Source organism: Oreochromis aureus, linkage group 23 (assembly GCF_013358895.1).
Source record: "Oreochromis aureus strain Israel breed Guangdong linkage group 23, ZZ_aureus, whole genome shotgun sequence".
NCBI lineage: Eukaryota > Metazoa > Chordata > Actinopteri > Cichliformes > Cichlidae > Oreochromis > Oreochromis aureus.
In genome coordinates, this window is record NC_052963.1 from 15,898,160 (window position 1) to 15,917,023 (window position 18,864).

Sequence of the window (18,864 nt, forward strand, 5' to 3'; positions counted from 1 at the left end):
TCTCCCATAATTAAAAGTTGCATTTTATTCTACATGAACACATTTCATCACGACTGATTGGATGAATAGTTTATGTAAGGTTTTTTCTTTCCTGTTAAAAATTCATCATGTGTGATTGCTCAGGTTGTTTCGATGATCTTTACTTGAGGATCTGATACAGATTACTGGGAAATGGCAAAAATATAAATGTTTCTCTTGCTTTTCACTTCCCGGGGATACAAAAACAGAAAGAAAAGCAACTTGTTTTTCTTCAGGGTTGTTTTTTAGACTTGTCTGTGATCGTGTTGTTTGTCTGCACTGCGTTTGCATATATTTTTTCACTATAAACTTCTTCATTGTTTTATACCCATAAAAGTCTGCAGCTCAACTAAAACAGTGTCACTTGCAACAATGATAGTATGATGCATTCTTGAATACTTGCTTTTTGTGTGCGAGTCCTTCCAAAACATAAGAAGTGGATGCTGCTGTAGCCAGTGTTTCTGTTTGCTGCTGACTGATTCATTTTTCCCTGTTAAAGGTGCAACAGGTGACACATTTATATAAACACAACAGACTGTGCTGGCAGCATTCAGGAGACAATATAAGATAAATCATTTAATGTAATTTATTTCATAAAAACACTAAATACTGCTTTGTTTTGTTATTTTATTTAATCCCACTGATTTGACTGATTTTCTTTGTGGCAAATTAGATATGCTGAGGAATTATTCCACAATGCAAACAATGCGTGAATTTCTTCTCCTATTTCTTTCAGCAGCAGGTGCTCAGTTTGGCCACTGGAGGGCTCTGTTTCTTCAGGTTTCCCGGAGTAGAGTTGAGAGTCTTGTAGACATCAGAGACTGAAACTACACAGAAGGCAAACAGCATCAGACCATTCTGCATTTAACTGATGGGAACCAGAAGCTGCACAGTAATGAATGCATGTCAGTTTCTCAACAAAGTCTGCTGTGCTAGTCAGGTCTCACACACAGTCTCGTTTGGTGCCAGCTCATATAGTTCGGTGCGTTTGGGATGTTAAATCTTCAGGGATGAATATTTAGAGGCGGTGTAACGTAATGCATTTTGTTTAAAAAAAAAGTGGGCAATTTGTATGCTTGTTGTATGTAGTATGTTTTTTTAAACAGTGTGAAACAGGCAGCGGTATACTATAAAGTTGCTCGTCACTTCCTTTGTGGTGTGACACCCTACATTTTATTCTCAGGAAGCCAAACCAGCTTTGTAAAAGTAAGTAAAAAGCAGCAAGTTTTTATTGCTTTTAGTGATTTTAAGTGCTTTTTCTGCATTGGCTTGTTAGCGTGGGAGTAAATGTGGTCACATTTGCTCAAAATAAAACTTTTCCATTTTTGTGTTTTTACGCACTCAGGAATCTGCAGTTCAGCGACTTGCAGCAATGATGCGACAGGATGTGCTTATATATCTGCTTTTTGTCTGCAGAGTCCTTCCAGCAGGTAAGAAGCAGGTGCAGCAGTAAGTGATGTTCACATTAGAGGTGCAACAGGTGAAACGTGTTTGCTTTTGTCTTTGAAAAGAAAATAAAAGCTGAGGGAGGGGGCATCCGTTTCTTTCATCGAGTTTAAGTTTGTTGCACGCACTTCTTACTGTTCATTTCCTCCATGCAGCTCTAACAGCAGTGATCCAAACACAGCAGACTGTGCTGGCAGCAGTGGGAGAAGATGCTGAATTCAGCTGTCAGCTCTTGGAGACTAAAGACGTCCTTCAGGTCACATGGCAGAAAATCTCACATGATGTGGGGACAAATGTTGCCACTTACAACAAGTACTTTGGTCAGAGAGTGCATGATGGCTTTACAGATAAATTTGAGTTTAAATACACTGGACTACAGAACTGCTCCATAGTCATCAGAAATGTGATTGAGCAGGATGAAGGATGCTATCGTTGTCTGTTTAACACTTATCCTGAAGGAGCCTTCACAGGTAGAACCTGCCTCCAAGTCTATGGTGAGAACTTTTACCTTCTTTAACCAACAACAGGAGACTCAAACTAATGTAGTGATTTGATGTGATATTTCCTGATCCTTCACAGAGCTGCATGAACCTGTTGTTGATGTCAGAGAGTCAAACTCTACTGAAGAGTGGGTTGTTTCCTGTTCAGCCACTGGTCGACCTGCTCCCACTGTAACACTCAGTGTCTCACAACAAGACCTCAACTTCTCACAGTACAACACTGTCAGTGTGTCCAACACCAACGCTACATTCACTGTCACCACTACAGCTGTGCTCTCAGGTTCACGTAAACACAGCACACAGGTGGGATGTGCAGCACGAGTGCTCTCTGCTCCTCAGAGAGAGGTGATGGTGATGATTTCTGAGGTCAAACAGGTGCATGCTGGGAATGATGATAATGATGATGGTAAGATGGTAAAGGAAGATACCTTTTTCAAAGTCATGATATATATTATGGTTTGTCACTACTCTGTAATCCTCGTGCATGTCTAAAATTCTAGATTTTTAATTAAGGCTAATATTTTCTGATTTCTTTCAAGCGCTTTATGTCACATTTCTATTTGTTTTCTTGTAGATTTTACTTGGATCATTGTGTTGGGTGCAGTGATCTGTGTTTGCATTGTTGCTGTTGTCACTATTCTTGCAAACAGGAAAAAGGTAAGTCTTTTAAATGCTATCTGAATTAATCTAACAGCTTTGGTATTGTAACCTAACTCTTTGGTTTGGATCCTTTGTTTTGTCCTGCAGCTGCTCTAAAATATATGATGTGATTCAATCTGCAATCAAAAACACATATGGCTAAGATACCTTTGGCATATTGTTATTAGAAACCCTGACGCTCTCAAGTGTTTTGAAACCTATTGGCTGTCTTCTGTATTTTTCTAGCAGACAGGTGATCATTGTATACTTAACATACAGTACTTAACAAAATGCATTTAATCAAACTGAATCAGAAGGTCTGATTGTGTTCTGTGTGTTCTGAAGCTTTGAGAGTTTGTAATTTAGTTTCATTGTCTTCATGCATGTTTGTAGCTGTGTGTCTGTATTTGTGTGTGTTTATTTTTGTAATTTTTGTTAATACAATTTTCACATTGATTTTTATTTTATTTTCATGTTTTCTGTTCATGAAATAAATCATTTTATATAACTGCTTACACGTTTTCCATGTAATTGTTTTCACTTTCATATTTACTGCTGCTTTTTTCTGTTACATTTAAAAGATGTATATAATATAACAGAGGTTTAGGCCACAAAAAAAAAAAACAGGTTTGGGGTCATGACCTTTTTCATAATAATCTAAAATCCAAATTCAACAAAGAACAGAAAAAAAGGTTTATAATAACTCATAAATATTTTTAATATTTTCGTGATCTCTTCCCCTTTATAAAAAGTGACTTAGTCTACTTGAAGAAACACTTTAAACAAAAAAAATTAAGGTTATTTTTGAGAATCTTTGTAGCAGATTAGCTCTAATAACGAATGGTTAAACCTGTGCAGCTGATTTCTTGAACTGCAGTTGCGCCGTTCGGCCTCTGGGGGTCTCTGTTCATCTTTCCCGTCCTCAGAAGGTTGTTTGCAAAGTTCATGGGCTGAAAAAACGCAGAAGGAAATCAACACGCTGGAGTCTTGGTTTAATGTATGAGCTGTGGATTATACTGTTCCAGTTTCACCTCACCTGACGCACAGGGCGAACGCCGGGTCCCGGGATTTGTCTTTGCGGATTAAACTCTGTCAGCAGGTATTTGATTTTTTCTTTTTTCCTTGAAAATTCTGAAAAGTTTTAAGTCCGAAGCACGGAAGGACTAAAATATTTTTAAAGGTTAACACTTGCATGCTTTGCATTTATTTCTTTGAGCGTTTAAATTGAACCCACCTGCTGTCAAATTCTTCACAGCATCGCTAACTTTGACCTTAACCTTCATAGCGAATGACTGTGTGATCGACTTAAAATGACTTGGATTAATATAAACTCAAACTTTTTCACACTTTTCCTGTTTTGCACCTGATGAATAAAGTATTTTAAAAGATTGATATTTACTTAGATATACTTACTGATATTTACTGTGCATTTTTCATGCATTGCACTAATCTGTCCCTATTATTTGATACTATAGTATTGTATAGTATATTATTAAGTTCAGTGATTTTCTTATGAAAAGAGAATTAGTTTGGTTATTTGAAAAATAAAAATGTGATAACTTTGTTTTTAAATGCGGGGAAAATTATCTTTGTTTGTGTGTGTTGTTTTATTTTTTAGAAATCTGTTCAAGATGTGTTCAGTCTGTCTCCTGAGGCTGGACACATCTGGATGTAGAGCAGATTTTTTTTTTTTTTTTTTTTTTTGAGATTTTGGTTGGCACCCGGGTTTCACTCCCTCACTTGTTGATCTCGAAATGTTGTTGTCAGTCAACTTCTAGCTCCCTCGCTGTCTCATCAATTGACGACTTGCCTTGGGAGTGAAGAAAATTAGGCTGGACTTTCACAATAAAAGCCTACATCTGTTTGGCCTTGTTGACTGAGTCTCCCAGCCTACTGTGAGACATCAGTATGGCTTTATAGTGGAAAACTGATTTAACTGTTGCCCAACAGGAGCAGGCAGCTTGTTTGAAGCCAGATGACTGACAGTGTAAATGGTGCAAAATAATGCCCGTAAAAGCTGTGAGGTCTGGACGTGGTCTGTCTTGTGGTTTAGGCAGGTTTCTCTTTACCAGTAAGTCCACTTCACCTGACTCAGCACGAGTCTGATCCAAAGTCACTTTGTGCCAAATTCCTCCAGCCTTTTTCTCCAGGATGCGGAGACCTGATGCGAGCCCAGTACAATTCACAAGTAAAGCCACAGTGGTGACTTTCTATAGTCTCTGTGAAACAATGAGAGCAGAGCTATGCCAGAGTATGATGTTTACAGCTTACTCACTGCTGGCCTCGGCTGGTGATTGCACACCCTCTGCTTTGCATGTACTCGTGCATGCTGTGCTCACCTTAATGACTAATGCTCCCTAATCCCATCCTCCATCTTCAGCATCCGGCCGCTGTAATTCCTTTGAGGTTGCAGGTATCGATGTCGAAACCTCAGGGCTTGTTGTTGTCTAGACATGTAAGAGGTGTGCTTGTGTTGCAGATAATTATGGGCTCACCGGAGTGAGCGCATGCTGTTGATTAAGATATAAAACCCCCTATTAGACCCCAGGTGATGTTCCTTGAATCAGCAGCTGTTGTTGTTGATGCTTACAAATCGCCATAGCAGCAACTTTTAAAGGAAACTAACCGTGGGATGCACAGATGTCCAACAAAAAAAAAGAATACTAAAGAAAAAGTTTAATTTCTTATGATGCTGAGGTCTTTGCTAATGTCCTCCTCTGGCTTTCCCATTACAGCTGACAGCTTCCCAGGAACATGCAGGATCTACTGTTCTGACCAGCAGCGGCTCAACAAGTAGAGCACTGGACAGCTGACAGGGGTATGATTTTACGAATATTATTTCCTTTTTTCTTTGTCCTGTTTATTTAGCCAGAAGCTGTAAAAAGTGCTTAACCTTGAGGTTTCCCCGCTGCGATTAAGGTTGTGGTCAAACTCCCTGACTGCGTTTGTGTGTGCAGCTGCAGTCTGGATGTAAGATTGGGTCAGCGCTTGAGTCGGTTACCCTGCTTCAGTGTGCGATGTGTGGGTCCTCTATCCCGCTGCGTCTGCTGCTCTGGATCGTAGGAGCAGCTGTCTCTACGACGCAAGGTATTCCAGATATGTGTGGGTGTTTATTTTTTATGTTTCTTCTCTTTTTCTGTGTTTTGCAAAATGATTATAGCCTCCTTTTTTTTTACATGATGATTACACTTGCTGCTATAACCGAAGTTTCACAATGGCCTAGGCTGTTTTCAGAGCAGACTGTTAGTTTACAAACCGTAGGCATGAGATTACAAAAGTCAGAAAGAGAAAACTCTAACTTTAGTGAGTTCGCTTTGGTTAATGGTGAGCTTGGTTTTGCATTGAAACGCCTCTGCAAGAAAGTAACTGCGTATGTCCTGGTTTGTCTTCATATTTCTCTTTCTCTATATCATAGCTGTAATTAGTTTTTATTTTTAAGAGTTAAAAAAATGCAATGAATCATCTAAGATTGAAGCAGTTGTGCCCAACCTGTTTGACTTCTGTCTCGTGTCGCTGATGTGATTATTTCTACATACCTTACTAAATTCATTAGTTTGATGCATAATTGCACAATATTTTTGCACAGCAGCAAATGTGTTTATCAAAAGCTGTTTATAAAACATGGAATTAGCCATCATGTCATCACCATTTGGTTGTGAATTTTATTCTAGGACTTTTACCCATTGCTGTCTTATTTTTTTAACCACATCTGACAAATTCCAAGCCGAGCACAATGCACTGTCATACAATAGCAATGAGGCAGCGTCACACCATGGAAGACAGTAATTGATAGTCTATCTTACTAGCTTACTCTAAGGGGGACCAGAATTTATTAAATAAGTACCACAGTGTGTCAAATAACACTTGAAACTGGGGATCTGGTTGGTTTATTGACGTGCTTCAATAAACCAACCACAAAGTCTGTACTGACATATCAGTAAACTTTGAAAAACCCTAAAGAAAACTTTTTTTTTTTAGGGTTCAGAATAAAGATTTTAAATTATATTCTAATGTCATTCCATCTAGTCATAGAGTTCAGGATTCTGGAGGCCCCCTCCTCCTTCAAAATGTGAGTGATGTGTTCTGAGTATGTCCTGGGTAAACCCAGGACATACTGGTGAGATTATGTCTCTTGGCTGGCCTGGAAACACCTCTGTATTACCCCACGTGATCTGGAGGAGGTAGCTGGGTAGAGGGAGGTCTGGGCTTGTTTCTAATAAGGAAAAAATGGATGGATGGATGGAATTTTGTATTTTTGTGTAAACTTCTTTGTAGGTTCTCCATCATCTGGGCCATGGAAATTCTTGAAGGCATTTAAAATGCCAATCAGACCACTTTTAGTCAAACATTAATTTTTTTCTAGAAAAAAACAAGTCCAGATGCCCTCTTTTCAAGCCCTCACAACTTTGTAATTGGATGTTGTTGTTTTTTTAAATTTAGTATTACTCTTACTTCGCCAGATATTTACCAGTGAAAAAGTCTTTAGAGTTACAGGAGCTGACTCTGTGTTTGTGCCTTACGTCAGGTAAGGTTTTAGCTCCCGCTAATCTGACCGTAGAGGCAGGTCATCCCTTACTGCTCGGCTGCAACATCACTACGGAGCCAGGTGATACGGTCTACCAAGTGCGCTGGCTCAACAAGCACAACGACCTCATTCTGGCATACGAACAGATGGTGTCGCCCCGCATCAGTCACCAAGACCAAAATGTGCAGCTGACTGTCTCCCATCACAACGCTAGCTACATAACATTCAAGAAAGTGCAGGCTGCTGACAGCGGCTGCTACCACTGCATCTTTGATGTTTACCCCAAGGGCACGCAACAAGGCTTGGCGTGCTTCAATATCATCGGTGAGATTAAATCTTACAAATATGTCTGAAATGAGCTTTAACCTCAGAGCCGTTTTTAGGAATGTGCCCATTCTGTCATGTCTGTGAAAGTGACTGAACTTTGAGTTTCTTGTAGGTGTTTCAGCTCTCATCTGAGAAGCTTCTTTAGTTCTAAAACCAAATGGTGGAGAGTCACAGGTATTTAAACCCTAGTGGGACTTGTTCCTCTAGAACTGAAGAAGCTTCTTGATTGAGAGATAAAACCTCTTCACTAGCCTCCAAGCTCCTTAGACTCATTCTGCGATAACAGCCTTAATGGTGCTTCTCATAACATCCCCTTCATTCTGTTTTCTTAAAAACAACAGTCTTCGGTATGCATTTTTCAAGGTTGCGGCTCCAACTGACATTTGAACTTTTGTGCCTTTATGATAAAGTCAAAGCCTCTTTTGCAACTGTGTTTATTTGTGGAACTCACATTGCACAGTATCAGCTTTGTTTTGCCTATGGGCTGCAAAATCCTTTAAAACCGGAAGTAGCAGGTTAAAGTCTGAACTCCCAGATCAGCAGGAGCAGGGGAGCCCACCCAGGCTGCTAACCTTAGTGCTTCCTGTTGTTACTGCTAAATGTGCTTATATATTATTCTTATTTAAGACTGTCTCTTCTACCCCAAATCCTGCATGCAGTTAATGAATATCAGTGTAGACTGCTACTTTTCCATACTAGATGACTGTAAAACACTTTGGATCAACTCCTGTTATTTTAAAATCTGCTGTATAAATAAAAATGACTTGATTTGAGTAGAATTTTCTGTCTACCAGGAAAAGTGCGTTTCGATGGCAATAAGACAGCCATAAGTGGAAAGCCGACCACCCTTTCATGCTGGTATAGCCTCCCTGGCAGGGTCCGACAGGTCTTGTGGAGGAAGACAGCCGAGCAGGGTGACACCACCACTGTTGGCTCCGTTGCTGAAGGCAACCATTACAAAATAACGGAACAGTTCAAGGGTCAGGTCAGCCTGAGCCGAACCCTGGGAGACACTGAACTGACGATAAAGGCTGTCCGAACGGAGGACGAGGCCTGCTACACCTGTGAGTTCCACACGTACCCAGATGGCACCCGGGCCGCCACCACATGCCTCTCTGTTTATGGTGAGATCTTATTTTTTGTTTATTTGTTTTGTTTTGTTTTTAAACTGTATTTGGTCCTTGGAAATTGTTCCCTTTAGGCGATCTTTCATGTATATGATACTTTTAAGCACTCTTGTTATTTCTCCTTGAATTCTATGTTATCCAAAGTCTGTCCTTACATATAGCTGACAAAGTTGTCATGACTTTCAGTCATGACAACTCAGTAGCCACTTTTTATCAGTGCCTCTATGCTTGGCTAATCTCCACAACCCCAGCTTTGAATATACTCTTCAAAGTTAAACTACAACAAGTTAAAATTACTCGTTTTTGTTGTTTTGTTTTTTTGCCTTGTTGCATCTATAGCACCTTGTGAAATTATCCTTTTGCTATTTCGCACTAACATATAAATTATACCCACAGATCTTGAAAGATCTTGCAATGGGCTAAAATTACCATTTCTTTTTTGTGTTTAGACACAGAACAGCTTACGGGTACAAACAACACTGGAGCATGGGAATTTGCTAGCAAATATAAACTAGAACAGATTAAAAAAACAATTTTCTTTTAGCTTTAGTTGTGTTAGGAGGCACACCTACAATTTTCGTTTTATAATGGGAACACTTAATAATAATAATTATTATATTAATAATGATGATGATGATAAGGCTATTTCTGGACATCTGGAAATGACTAATGTGAGCTGTTTCCAGGAAATGTCAGATAAATATTTCGCTGGGTGTTGACATGGAAAAGTGTTTCCATCCTTTCCATCAATCTGTGCCCATTGTTAGTGTCATTTAGAATAAAAATAATATGTCGGAAAAAAATTTAAATGGCATGGGACCTGCTTCTTCCTTGAATTGACCAAACTGATCATTCCAGTTGAATGAGTAGCGCTATTGTTAATTACCCACGTGGAACATGGACCTCTGAATGTAAAACATATTATTAATATTACCAATCCTGTATTTGTTTACAGGAACATTTATACAGTATGGGTTAGTATCACATACTAGAAAGCTAAACTAGTTTTCTTCCCTAAACCCGCCCCTAACTTTAACCCAGAACATGATGCACAGAACAGAAAATCAAGGTGTGGCTGTAAAGTTTGGGCTAAATACACTGGTGCTGGCGCCTTTCTATGGTCTCCACCTCATCTTTCATCCTCTGGGAAAAGGGTGTTGACGTGTAGCACAATGAGGATATACTGAAGGCTGAGAGGAAATGTGTACTAGTGTATGTGTGTGTGTGGATCCCATATATAGCTCAGGAAAAGGAAAAGCAGTGTATAAACAAACCACGGGCAGCTCAAAGGTGAGCGGTACTGGAGAGGGTCATTAACTACTGTTCTGATCTCTTTTTCCCCTCAGTGCCAGAGAGTTGCTTAGACCACTATTATACTTTTGCACATGAATTATACTTGTGCCAGAACCGGAGTCCCATTTTAACTGTATGCTGCAAGCTTCCACGTAACCTGGCCTGCGCCTCCTGAGAAATGTAACTGCATTGGGTCAGTCTATACCACAACTTGACTTGAATGGTGTGCAAGGTTGTGGTGTAGAGAAAAAAGGAGTTTTGAGTTAAAGCGTCAGTTAGGACGTAGATTTCCATCAGAAGACTAAATGTAGCTCTAGTGATCATGAGCAAAAGTTCCAGGAGTGTGAGTAGTTGATGATCTTCCTCTGTGAGTGCGTGTGTGGGTGTTTTTGGAGTGATAATGAGGGAGGGGTGTCACCGAGGGGAAAGTGGTGATTAATGTGGGATCAAGCCCAGGGGATGAGTGGTTTACTGTTTCCCTAGACACAAAGCCTCAGTGTGTGTTTGTGTGTGTGCGTATGTTGCTTTCCTAACAGGCTTTGCTTTTGTCTGAACTGTTGGAAGCAAAGAACCAGACACACACAAAAACACACACACAGTCAGTAAAAGCTGCTCTGGCTCTGTTCTCTGTCTGGCTTTTGTTTCCAGGCCTGTCGGAGGACGACTTGTGTCACTGTGTCGTCAGGGCAGAAAGATTGACAGGCGATGTTCTCTGTTTGTCCATCTTCATTAGGAAGGCAGATGAGCAAATCTTTGTTTTCTGTGGTGTAACTAAAAGACTACTGAAAAAGAGTAACACAGGATGAAAAAATGACCTAAGCAAAATTGCCAAATAAACTTCAAGCGGCCATTAACTCAGTCTGTCTCTCTACAGTTTTACCCAAACCAGAGGTGAGCCAGGTGACCTCACCTTCAGGGATCACTGAGGCCAACTGCACGGCCAAGTCCCGGCCTGCGGCGGAGATCACGTGGAACGTCGGCAGTGACAACCGAACCCTAGGCCCACCCTTTTCGTCGGCCTACGAACAAGGCGACGGTACAACGATAGTGACGAGCACGCTACTCTTCCAGTCCGGGCTGTTCAGCGACCTGTCCATCAAATGCATCGTGCACCACCCGGGTTTGAATAAACCCCTGATGATGTCCCTCAACACAAACAGTGAGGACCTCCTGAATGATGTCTTGTCCTGTCACACATTATAGCAAATATAATATGCCATAATGTGTAAAAGCTCCTTTAGTAGGAACAGGAGCTTTTGTTGACAAATGTGCGTCCTCTGCTATTTTAGTGCTGGGTAATTATGGCTGCTTTGATGGGGTCCCGAATCCTGTAATGCCACATAGTACGGGAAGGATTATTTTTAGAACAGAGAACCTTTCTTGTCTTACCACATCACCTAACATGTTTAGTCCAGATGTCATACATAATATATATCCTACTTTTAGACATCATCGGTATTTTGGAGGAAATGTGAGCTTATGTGTTTGTGTGCCACAGTGGGTCCAGCCATGGTTATCCTCATCTCTGTGTGCGGTGTGGCAGCAGTCCTCCTCTTGTGCTTGTGTGTGTGTCTCTGCAAGTGCTTCATCTGTACGGATGGTGAGTCTAAAAAAATGTAAATCACATTTACATTTCTTAAATAGCATTCAGTTACTGGAGTGCTAGGATTTAGCTTGACGCAACAAGGCCAGACTTGCCGTTTAGTGGTGTCAAAAGGCATTTCGGAAATGCAGGGAGTGTAGTTTTTGCAATAATAAATTACAGCCTGTCATTTAACATAGACTAACTTCTGTTACGAGACTATATGAAGATTTCTCTTATATGGTTGGCACTCTCAATTCTAGTAGCTCTGGACAACATGGGTGAAGAAAGTCCATAAGAAGCCCTTTGAGGAATTCCCTCAAAGTTCAGCAAAACAGTGAAGTTATTCTGGGAAGCCTTTATGAGGAACCATGTAATTATATATATGTGAAGCAGAACTAAAAAAATGACCAGACTTTTTTGTTGTTGTTGTTTTTTGTTTTTTTTTATTAAATTCTGCTTTACTTAAGGTTTTCTAGGCTTTCCTTTGTCATAGGATGTCCATAATGTGAGAGAAACCCTCAGTGCATATGCAGTGTTTGTCTTGTGGCCTGCTGTGCTGGCCAAGTTTTGAGTGCCTCTTGTCACAGTGACTGTGATAAAGTGTCCACATTTCTTCTGGTTACATGAACAGAAAACATCCTGGCATTTATGGGGTCTGTCATACCAAATCAGCCTCCAAGAACTACAGTAGCACAACTACTGCTACAAGGACTGACAGATAAAACTTTTCTTTTCAAAGTTAAACCTAATTATTTTGTCATTTGTAATTTTGTAAATGAACAAAAAGGGGAAAAAATTACTTGAATGCTTGTATATAAAGGAGGTCGATCATATATCATTACCAGAGTGTAGTTCCCTTTAGCTAACTTGGCATTTTAGCTAGTTTTAGCTCAGAGTTTACTCTCGTTACCCCTATTTTCTAACATACTTACCATATATATTTGAAAGTTGGTGGTGACTTCACTACCAAGTTGAAACAAATGTGACTCGAACTTACTCCAACTTCATAAAGATTTACAACACTGACAGCAAACATTTAAATATTTGTTTGTAGCAATGGGAGAATAAATAACTTCTCAAAATGATGAACAAACATCAGGAACTAAAAAACAATTTCAAGAAAGACATAAAAGTAGCTCCTCAAATGACCACTTCAAGCAGCCTTCAAAGTGGGTCAGTTCCCATTGACTTACAAATTGTTGAAATTGCTCATCTTTGGAGCATAAAACAGTGTTGGTCTCTAGAGCTAATTTGCCCCTTCTTGATGACAATGATAAGTTACCAATTTCTGATATTTTGTCATCCCATCATGATATTTTGATTCTGATAACTCATTTGTGTCTTTACTAAAAAGACATTTTAATTTAAGTCCTGTTTTCGATGAAGATAGAATCCAATTTTATACCACAGATAGTATAAAAGTACATATGTGCCTTGCTAACCAAGCTAACTAGCCAACATTAATGCTAATTGACAGTTGGTGATGTCACAGTGGCATCTTTAGCTTAGTCTCTGGAGTTCAAGTTGAACTAATTAAAAATTAAGAAAATGGGTTTTTGTATTTGTTTTTTTTTATTTACCATTGGTCATAAAAATGTGTTTCTTTTGGCTGACATTATTAGCCCATTGTGTTTTGCAGACAGGGAAAATAATAGGAATACAAGGAAGAATAAATTGCTTATTACCAATAACTGCATAGTTAGAAAACTGCCTGAAAGATACTTGGCTGCCAGAAAGGAAACCATTGACAGCTTAATACTGCCAATGTTAATAGCTGTGTCTGCCAATTGTTACTAAAGATTACAAAAAAAGGATATTACAGTTTGTAATTTTTTTATATATGATTACATTTGAGTTGGAGATTTCTGATGTTTCAGCTGTTTTTATTATAACAAAACATGAAACACACTAACAGTTACCAGAAAACACCCACTAAAGGTCAATATGCAGCTTCTTTTCACACTCAGGCGACATGGCAGATGCCTTCTCTGAGGTCATTGACACTACCTTCCCTGCTGTTAACACCTTTCCCACAATAATTACTGGGTGAGTTGCCAGTGTAATGTGGCATGTGGGTGGTTGCCCATTTCCCCCTTATCATAAATTACCTCCAGACCAAAGGGAGGCAGGGAAACTCTGACTTTTGCTGTATTGACAGAGGCCTTGGCTTGAAGCTGGTGCTGTGGCTGGCCGAACAAAAGCTGTAAAGGAAGAAAAACAAAAGTGGAGCTAATGTGTCAAGGTCGGGATGGTCACATGGGTGTTCATGTCATGCACAGCTTTAATACAATCACATGCATCAACAACAGTGAAAAGAGGAACTCTCATCCATTACAGTTTAAATATGTCATCCCCTCATGGATATTTTTAAGTTTGACCTTTCAAAGAGTTTTAATTTTTTGAAGGTTTTAAAAAGATGCATTTCTCTTTTCTTTTTTTTCTTTTTTCAGCGATGTTGTAAAGGTGGGAATTCACTGCACTGCCCCCTTGTCACCTCTTCATGTCAAGTTTCAGAGCTAGGTTTTGCCCACACAAGAGAGTCCCCATTCATGCTGCTGATTTAAGGGTGTTTCTGTTTTTGTCAGGGACACTCTTAAATACTATGTTAGCAATGTGATTGATTGTGCCATGTTGGACCAGAAAATTGAGCGTGGGATATGTTGAATAGATTGCAGCGGCTTCGTTGTAAAAATAGATTTTTCCCAGGAAATGAAGTCCTTGTTTCCTTGAAACATTTCTTGAACCACAAGTTTCCTTGTTTTCCAACTATGTGGGACCTGAGCAGAATAACAAGTGATTGTGCCGATTGTCTGGAGTTAGCAGGCAGAAGAAAAGACCCTCTTTCTTGGTCTAATCCCTTAGACTAAGAAAGAAGGCAGACATTAAGGGGGCCTGGATGAGGGAACTGTGACAAGTCCTAAGTTGAAAGGCTGCCCAGTTGATAACAACGTGCCCTCTCATGCTCAGCTGTACAGACACACTCATACCATATGTATTTCCCAGTCTTGGCCAAGTTGGGATGTGGAGCAAACACAGGCTTTTACTGTGCTGTGATTCAGATTACAGTTAGAGCTGTGATGCAAAGTGTCTTTGTTTTTATTTATAGATAACCTGACAAGTTTTGTTTTATTTTCTAAAATCAGACAGCACAACAGCTTCATGTATACTGATCATTTAATCATTTTATGATATCACCTGATGACACAGTGATTAAGCCAAGATCATCACTGTCATTAATGGACTTAGTAGAAAAGTTCATTCTAGTTACAGGATCAATTCACAATATAAACATAGTATCACGTGTAAAAATTCAGCTGCAACGCATCTTTCCCATACTGGGATCTAGTTTATGGATTAAGAGTTATTTGCATATGAAAGTAGAGTACTGTGAAAAACTCTTGAGACACAACTTCGCAAAAACAATTTTAATTAGTATCTTTAGGCAGATTGTTGCTAGTATTTTGCAAAACAAAAAAACAATTTCTTCCCATTTCTTTTGTTGAATCTATAAAAAAAATGCCAAAGATAACACCATGTGAAGGGCAGAAAATAGTATTTTTGGTGACTACCAAGGTGTTTCCCAAAGAGCTATTAGCTGAAAACTGGATATGTCTCTGCATAGTGTGCAGTGTGTCCTTAAGAAATCTGAGGAAATTGGACAAGTGGAGGACAAAAGAAGAAGTGTCATGCCTAAAAGACTATACAGCAGATGAACAGTATCTGAATGTTGTGTCCTTAAAAATAAAAAACAAATCACACAGAACCTGAGAGATGCATCTGACCCTTTAGAAGCCTCATCAGAAACGATCTCAGTGGAAGGTTAGCTCAAGTCAAGGTCTTCCTAAGGAAGGAAAACGGGGAGTAAAAGCTGAGGTATGCTAAATTACACAATAACTGGACTGAAAATTAGTGACAACAGGTCTGATGGAGTTATGAGTCCAAGTTTGAAATTTTTGCTTCAAATCATTATCAATATGTACAGAGGGGGGCAGCAGAGAGGTAAAATAGTGAGTTTCTACAGCCACCTGTAAAAGTCCCAGGCACAGTCATGGTTTGGGGACACATTTCAGCCAGTAGTGTTAGTGATCTTGTCAAACTTGATGGAAGTATGAAGACAGAAGGGTACTGTCAGATTGAGATTGACTATGCAATACCATCTGGAAAGCGTCTGGTTGGAAAAAGCTTCATTTTTCTGCACGACAAACACAGTGCCAATCCTGTAAAAGGGTATCTTCATAGAAAAACACACAGTGGAATACTCAGACACGGATTGGCCTTCCCAGAGCCCGGACCTCAACATTATTGAAGCAGTGTGTCATCATGTTGACAAGAGAACAGAACAAAAGGCAGAAACATCCAAAGAAGAGCTTTTACTGTCCTTCAAGAAGTCTGGAGAACTATTCCTGAAGACTACTCAAAGAAATTACTACAAAGCTGCCTAAGAGAGTTCAGGATATATTTAAGAATAAAGGTCATCATACAAAATACTGACTTTCAAGGTGATTAGAATGGTTTTTGGTTTCCCTTTGTAGTCCACTTGAAGTCCAAGTTCTTTTGACCAGATGTTTTTGAAATGGCGTTGGCTGCATGGAGGTTAAAATCTTGTGTAGAGAGCAAGCAAGGGATTTCATTTGATTAAACGCAATCTAGAAACTCTTCTCATGGTAATTTAGTTTTTTATTAGCTATTGTAAATTTATCTGTTTTTGTCTCCTGGCATGCAGGAGAGGAAGTCTTCAATCGGGTATGAGCTATCCAGACATCCTGGCAATACTGGAAGCATAGAAAAGCTAGTTACTTTCCCCAGCACTACGCCAGCACACTATTCAATGGGTTTTCAAATTGGGCCAAGCAAGTCCAGTTGTAGTTTAAAAAGAAAGAAACAAACATGAGTGATATTCCTTTTACAAATCAGAACAACCTTCTGCTAAGTTTGTCTGTGTTTCAGTCCTGCTAAGGATCTAATATTGCTTGCTAACATCCACCTTGTAATTGTAATCTTGTCTGTCATTTTTGTAGGCATGGTCGCTGCATGTGATTGGTAGATTTAACTACACATAAGATGCTAGGGGACCTGGCTGTACTCAGCTTGCACTGTTATGAGAGCAGAACTGTTGTTAATGAAACCTTGAAATCCACCAAAGAAATAGTCTCCATGCAAGTCTTGTTTTTACATTACTTTTCCTAAATATATCTGTGGAAAAATAGTAACAACCACAGTTAAAACATCAGTTTATCCATTCATTAAAAGTATTAATCTAATTTATAAGGACTGGAAAGGATATGATTAACAGCATAATCACCCAAACCAACAAGAACCATCATGTTTTGATTCAAATCTTGCTGAGTGCTGGAAACAAATTACAAATTAACCTCTTTTGTGAAATAACCAAAACAAATCAAACTATAGCAGGTTACCTTGTGTTTCCAAAGATGCTCTGACTAAGAAAATTAATTTTATGGCTTGTAATGTAATTTGCCTTAATATTTCCTACCATGTCAGTTTTTTTCAGCAATTCACCTCAGGACAGAAATCTGTACTGATATGTACTGAATCTGTACTCTGAGTTAGAGGAAAAGCTGAAAATCCTGCAGTGTGCACCAGCTGGTGCACAGTAAATCTCTAAAACTATTGCTGACAAAAGTCTCTGAAATGACCAGTTCCAGAGAAACCCACTGTGGACCCATTGAGGTACTGTAATGTCTGCGGTTGAAGACAGACCATGAAAAAGCCACAAATAGTGGTGGTTCCTGTTCAAACAGTGGGTGTAATTCGCACTTTGCCTGCCTCGATCTCGGCTGGGAAGAAGGGCCAAGGCCGGGGCCTCTTCCAGTAAAATGTTGCTGGTCTTTTTTTGGCAGCGTTTGCATGATTTTTGGCGTGGTAGGGTGGAGATATGTGGACCGCAAGGTCCGCCGCTGGCTGAACTACAACTAAAGATAAGAGTGTGAAATCTTTAATCATGGAAAGAAAATGTTTTCAGTGGCATCTTTTAATCTGAGGCACCAGAGGAAATATGGGGCTGGCACCACATCCGGTCCGGCACACAAACACAGTTACCACTTGAATCATGAGGGCAGGAGTGATAACTCCCAAGATATCAGAGTGAGGACAAAAGAACAAGCTTTACTCTCATGTTATCTTAAAAGGAACACAGCTTCCTAATGTGGAGAAAGTGACACCTACTGGTTGCCACACTGAAACAACAAACAGCTTTATCAAGCATTCATTTCCCTCTGCACTAACGATTTTCCACTAACTCACAGCACAGTTACCTCGTCGCTGATGCTCTAATTGTCTTTTAGCCTCCATGTGTCGATTTTGCAGTGGTGCTATAGACTTTCCAAAGAAGACCTCTCTAAATAACTCACATTGCTGCCACATGTAGATTTAGGTGTGGCAGGCATTTAATTATGTCTGTGGAATTCATGCAGTGTTTCATTATTTTGTGCATGTGGTCTTTTTAGATACGAGGGGGCGTTTTGGGGATTTGTGAGTGCACAGACATGTAAGGGCTTGCTGTGTTTCTTTTTGCATTCCTGTGTGAGATTTATATCAAGTTAATACACCCTCTCGCCACTGACATTGTGACATTAGAAATTCTCTGAGGGCTTCTTATTATAGACTAACCTCAAACTCCGATCTTGATTAATAAAACTGGATGATAAATCAAACAGTTATGTACAGCCACAGCTAAAGAGCCACTTTGGATTTAAAATTACAAGACTGAGTTTATAAACAGTCCAGTTACTGACAATGCCATATAGGCTGGGATTTTTTTGGTCAGTTGTGTAACTCCTTTGAATGTCTCAACCGGTAAATTTGATGGATTGACATGAATGTTGCTCATGTCCTAGTTGCTACACCCATCTTTTATATCATGCTCCCTTTTCAGTGGTCTAAAATGCACATACTAAAAAGCTACGTTTCCATAAAGCTATGTTTTATGAAAATGGCTATAGACTGGTCCATTAGCTTTTCTTAACCCTTATCATTATCATAGCATATGTATGCATGTCTGTTCCCTAACTTCTCCTAGACACGTTACGCAGTCTGGATGGAACTTGCTATATAAACTGCCTAGGGTACCAGGATTATCAACATCTATTTATTTTTAGGAATTATTTTTATAATTCTCAAATCCTAATAGATCATCAGCTAATCATCTATTAACTGATGATCTATTAGCTGATCTCAAAATGAGCAAATGTTACATATACGTGAACCTTGTTGCCATTACCTGTACGTGTACATTACGTGTGTGTGTATTTTACATGTTAGTGTATGTTACGTGTACCCTGTTGATGTTACGTGTATGTGTGCCTTGTTGTCATTACGTGCCCGTTACACGTATGTGTTTTTATGTACATTTGCTAACTCTTTTTAGGCCAGTGGAATGTGTTG

The 18,864-nt window shown here is 39.4% G+C and overlaps 2 protein-coding genes across 6 annotated transcripts in view; both read left to right on the plus strand.

The window, feature by feature from the left end:
* Positions 1 to 945: 945 nt before the first annotated feature.
* Positions 946 to 3,102, plus strand: LOC116318489 (OX-2 membrane glycoprotein-like). Of its 2 annotated transcripts, XM_031737501.2 has the most exons (6): positions 948 to 1,224; positions 1,364 to 1,448; positions 1,620 to 1,958; positions 2,044 to 2,370; positions 2,539 to 2,621; positions 2,712 to 3,102. In XM_031737501.2, the coding sequence occupies exons 2-6, from the start codon at positions 1,391 to 1,393 to the stop codon at positions 2,718 to 2,720; spliced, it is 816 nt and encodes a 271-aa protein (XP_031593361.2). In that variant the 5' UTR covers positions 948 to 1,224; positions 1,364 to 1,390; the 3' UTR covers positions 2,721 to 3,102. The 2 variants fall into 2 exon arrangements, with proteins under 2 accessions (XP_031593360.2, XP_031593361.2); XM_031737500.2 differs by having other exon boundaries at positions 946 to 1,224; positions 2,539 to 3,102.
* A 454-nt stretch (positions 3,103 to 3,556) lies between these two features.
* The window catches only part of LOC116318483 (OX-2 membrane glycoprotein-like), a 31,069-nt gene continuing 15,761 nt past the window's right edge, over positions 3,557 to 18,864 (plus strand). For 3 of the 4 annotated variants that reach the window (XR_005610284.1, XR_005610283.1, XM_031737492.2), the window contains exons 1-7: positions 3,557 to 3,702; positions 5,339 to 5,421; positions 5,561 to 5,690; positions 7,129 to 7,452; positions 8,250 to 8,579; positions 10,750 to 11,034; positions 11,374 to 11,475. Coding sequence is in view for 2 of the 4 variants with exons in the window: in XM_031737492.2 (XP_031593352.1) it covers positions 5,621 to 5,690; positions 7,129 to 7,452; positions 8,250 to 8,579; positions 10,750 to 11,034; positions 11,374 to 11,475 (1,111 nt within the window). In the remaining 2 variants the exon portion in view is untranslated. Of the gene's footprint in view, positions 3,703 to 5,338; positions 5,422 to 5,522; positions 5,691 to 7,128; positions 7,453 to 8,249; positions 8,580 to 10,749; positions 11,035 to 11,373; positions 11,476 to 18,864 lie in introns of all 4 variants that reach the window. The other variant, XM_031737494.2, reaches the window with a different exon arrangement.

Coding starts and splice junctions, on each gene's coding strand:
- LOC116318489 (XM_031737500.2), top strand. CDS start 1,391: ATGATGCGACAGGATGTGCTTATATATCTGCTTTTTGTCTGCAGAGTC. Junction 1,449..1,619: donor CTGCAGAGTCCTTCCAGCAG/GTAAGAAGCAGG, acceptor TCCTCCATGCAG/CTCTAACAGCAGTGATCCAA. Junction 1,959..2,043: donor AACCTGCCTCCAAGTCTATG/GTGAGAACTTTT, acceptor GATCCTTCACAG/AGCTGCATGAACCTGTTGTT.